We start from the raw sequence: 4310 nt of genomic DNA, 5'->3' as shown, positions 1-4310 counted from the left end.
ATATTCCACGCAAATAATATAAAAATAATTATTTAAAATAAAGATATTTTTATAATATGCATTATATATTCTTGAAAATTATGCTCAATTCTATTATTATTCCGACATTGTATATGCTAGAAAACTATTTTTCATTTTTTATTTTTAATTTGTAGATAAAATTTATTTGTTCTATAGGTAAGTGCATAATATCAAATACCTATTTTAGAAAGTAAAATAGGTATTCGACGATCAAAAATTTGAGAAATTTGATTGAGTGACCTCCTCATTACTATATATGACTTTTCTCACCATGTACACACTATCGGTTAAAGATAATATTTTACATGAGTGTGACCGACCAGTAACCAAATGATTAATTCAATTAATTTTGCTAAACAGTCGCATCATGCGTCAGACCACTAATTAGTGCTCAAAATTTTATTTGCTCTTTGTTTCAAGGAATCTTAATTTTCTTCCAACTATTTGTGAGTGTTTCCAAGGCTCGTGTGTATATAAATTAGTAGCTAGTTTAGTACATAGGCAAAGATTCAAAGAAATTGTCATTATATTGTTGAGGATTTTGAAAAGAGATGGGGGTTGCATCAAGATTGCTATCAACAATTTCCAAGAAGACAATCAAACCTTTTTCTCCCACCCCATCGACTCAAAGATTGCACAAGCTTTGCCTTCCTGGTCAAGCCTTCACTCCCAATCATATACCCTTGGTGTTTTTCTACCCCAAACAACAAGTAGATACCATATTCCCAAATGGACATAAACAACAACTATCTAAATTTCTAGAGATCTCTTTGTCAAAAACATTAACTTGTTACTATCCATGGGCAGGACGTCTAAAAGATAATGCAACTGTAGAATGCAATGATGTTGGAGCCGAGTATTTTGAAGTTCAAATTAATTCTTCAATGGATGAAGTTCTTCATCACTCAGATTCAAGAATCAAGGATTTGGTCACATTTCCTCAAGGTGCACCGTGGGGGAGTTGCACAGATCGTGCTTTAGCTATAGCTCAACTCAGCCATTTCGAGTGCGGAGGAATAGCAATCAGTATCTGCTTATCACATAAGGTGGGAGATGGATGCAGTTGCTACTGGTTTTTAAGGGATTGGGCCTCATTAACACGAGATCCAAACACGAAAATCGCGTCTAGTCCATACTTTGTTGAGGATTCCATAATACCATCACCACTGCCTGATGGTCCTCTTGTTTCTCCAGTGAGTAAAAAAAAGCAAGAATGTATAGAAAAGACTTTTGATTTCTCTGCCTTGAAACTAAGTGCCCTCAAAGCCTTTGTTGAAGCTGAATCAGGAGTACAAAATCCGACAAGAAACGAGGTTGTGAATGCACTTGTTTACAAATGTGCTGCTAATGCAGCTTCCATTCATCAATCTCATCAGTTGGTCCAGTACTCAAATATTCGACAAAGTGTTTCACCTCCATTACCACCAACCTCCATTGGGAATCTTCTAACAGTCTTCTCTACACCAATATATAGCAGTAGTAGAGAAGGAGACTTCAATTTATCAAAAGTAGTTTCTGATATAAGAAACTCCAAACAGAAGCTCTTAAGCATAGATATTATCAAAGAAAATGAGTGGGCTTTAGAGATACTAAATGCATATAAAACAGGAAAGGGGACATTCCAGCAAAGGAATTGTGATGTGTATGTTTGTACTAGCCTATGCCAGTTCCCTTTCCAAGATCTAGATTTTGGATGGGGAAAGCCAAGTAGAGCACGCTTAGGAGGTCATTTCATAAGCAAGTATTTTTCCTTAATAAGTACCCATGATAGAGGAATACAAGCCTCCGTCCATTTGAATGAACAACAAATGTCTGTCTTTGAGAAGGATGAGCACCTTCTCCGGTTTGCTACTCCTACTGGTCAGGACTAGGGGTGTCAAATGGGCGAGTTGGGCCCATTTTGGGTTAAAAGGGGTAGAGTCAATAATTGGGCGGATCAAATGACCCGTCCAAAAGTTACTTGATATTAGACGGACTAGGCCAACTTGGGTTGAAATTTGGGTCATATAACCCAATCCATTTAACTACTATCAAGCTTTACTTAATATGTGTTATTTTCTTAAAAATTGTGTAATTACTAAATAAAAGTTTTTTTTTTTTATTAAGGTCACATAACATCAAACAAAAACAAATATTTGTACGATATTTTAGCGAAGTTACTCATGGATCAATTTGGGCTAAAAACCAGTCCAACTTTAAATGAGTTAAGATTAATTGAATGAAGATGTGCTGAATTTAATAAATGACTGGGTCAATAACCAGCCCAACCTTGGACGGGTTGGACGAGTCATTTGGGCTTGGGCCAAATTTGACGGCCCTAGTCAGGATGTTGGTCTGGAACAGATGGAAGCTTCTGAGCATATTGAAAGTACAAGAGGGGGTGGGGGTGGGGTGAATTATGGTCTATTTAAAAATTAGTTGAATAAGGATGATTTTAGGCGACTAGATTTCATATAGAATGTGAATAACAGTAAACAAAAGAGAACAGAATAAACATAATAATTTTTATACTGGTTCGGTACCGGTGTGGTACTTACATCCAGTTTCCCTTGGGTCACAAGGGTTCCCTTAGATCTTGAAAGCAATTACAATAATGATGGTTTTAACTCGTTTACCATCAACGAAGTATAGCAACAATGTATCTTGAATAATGACACAACTCTCTTTTACGTTCTAACTCTTCCTATCTTTTATGACACTGGTAAACTGAGGAATACAGTGTTAATGCTAAGAAGTAGAGAGATTTAAAAGACAATGTTTGTAGTTGCATGTCTTCCATTTGATCTGAGCAGACTTCTTATAGGAGAGTTTGAGAGCCGTTGTGTTTTGACTTTGATTGAGGCACATGATCTTCAAAGGGATTTGACACAAGGTCTGCCTCTCGAATCCTGCTCTTGGGAAGGGAAGGATTCATTCAGGACTTTCCTTGTCACGTCCTTACATAGTGGAGAGATTCGAGCCTTCGAAAGTGCTAACTGATGATGCCGAATATTCTGGATATATTTCCTTGTTTGATCTCCTTCGATTGAGGCTGAAAATATATGAATGATTTGATTTCCTTTTTCTTGTCCTTTGATTCAACATTATCTCTTTTGGTTCAGATATCATCAGGTCCTTTGATTTAGCAAATCTCTTTTGGTTTTTGACATCACTAGCTTCGTTTCTTTTAACAGCTTCTTGACAATTTTTTTTCCTTTTGTTGATATCTTGATCTCTGCAAAACAATGTAAATTGGTTGTCATCATTGAAACTTAGATTTAGACTTAACAATCTCCCCCTTTTTGATGATGACAATAAAGAGAAAATAAACAGAGGATAAATGTAAATAAATATAAGCCATGTAGACTTCCCTTTTTGGTATGTCCGTTCCCCTGCGTTTGTACTCATTTGCTCCCCCTGAGTTGATGCTTTAGTTTTCTACTGTTCTCCCTTTTGGCATCAATTAAAAAGGAAAGAGAAACAAACAACACGAATAATATATGACATAATATACATAATAACAAGCTAGGTAGGACAACAAAAGTAATGCCTTCAGCAGAGGCATAGTTTATACAGACCCAAGCAAAAATAAGTTTTAAAAGCAAGAAAGCAAGAGCAAAAGAGAAAGAGAAAGATTGTCTTTAACAACATCATCACACAAATACGTATTAGCTTCTTCCCAGGAAGTACTTGAGGGTGTTGATCACTTTGGTGCAGAAGGAGTCATAGGAATTTTCGACATCTTTGACAAGCTTATCCATCTATTCACTCATGAAATTGAATGTCGTGGTTCCTTGCCTCCGTGTGGCTCCCATATCCATCCTGAGCTTGGACACATCTGTGCCTGTCTCTTTGGTGACTTCCCTGATCTTGTCTACCTGTTCCTTCATCTCAACAATAAGTAGTTTTACCCCATCTAGATATTGCTGAATCTGCTGAAGATTTTGAGAGGCAGTCGACAGAGATTCTGGTTGTTCAGTTTGAGCTTCAACTGGCACTGGAACACTTTCAACTTTGGCACGCTTAACCCATCCATCATCACCCAAGGTGTACCCCATCATTGAGAAAGCTGTCTTATCATAAGTGCTGGTAATATGCTTGGGTGTGAAAGGTGCCAAGTCTACCTTCATAACTTCGAGAATGTATGAGATAAGGAGACCATATGGTAAACAGGCAGCAGAAGAAGATATGTCCCTGATACTTTCAAGCATGTATTGGCGAATCCATACAAACTAGTCCATTCATTTATTATTAACAAGACAATAAAGGACAAACACATCCCTAGTGGATAAAGTTCTAAGGGATCCAGT

At 36.9% G+C, this 4310-nt stretch overlaps 1 protein-coding gene across 1 annotated transcript; it reads left to right on the top strand.

The window, feature by feature from the left end:
* On the top strand, window positions 573-1892 carry LOC109235919 (acylsugar acyltransferase 3-like). The gene has a single exon (XM_019402163.1). The coding sequence runs from the start codon at window positions 573-575 to the stop codon at window positions 1890-1892; it is 1320 nt and encodes a 439-aa protein (XP_019257708.1).

Source organism: Nicotiana attenuata, chromosome 12, assembly GCF_001879085.1.
Source record: "Nicotiana attenuata strain UT chromosome 12, NIATTr2, whole genome shotgun sequence".
Lineage (NCBI taxonomy): Eukaryota > Viridiplantae > Streptophyta > Magnoliopsida > Solanales > Solanaceae > Nicotiana > Nicotiana attenuata.
Note: the sequence above shows the minus strand (reverse complement) of the source record. Positions and strands in the feature narration are given on the sequence as shown.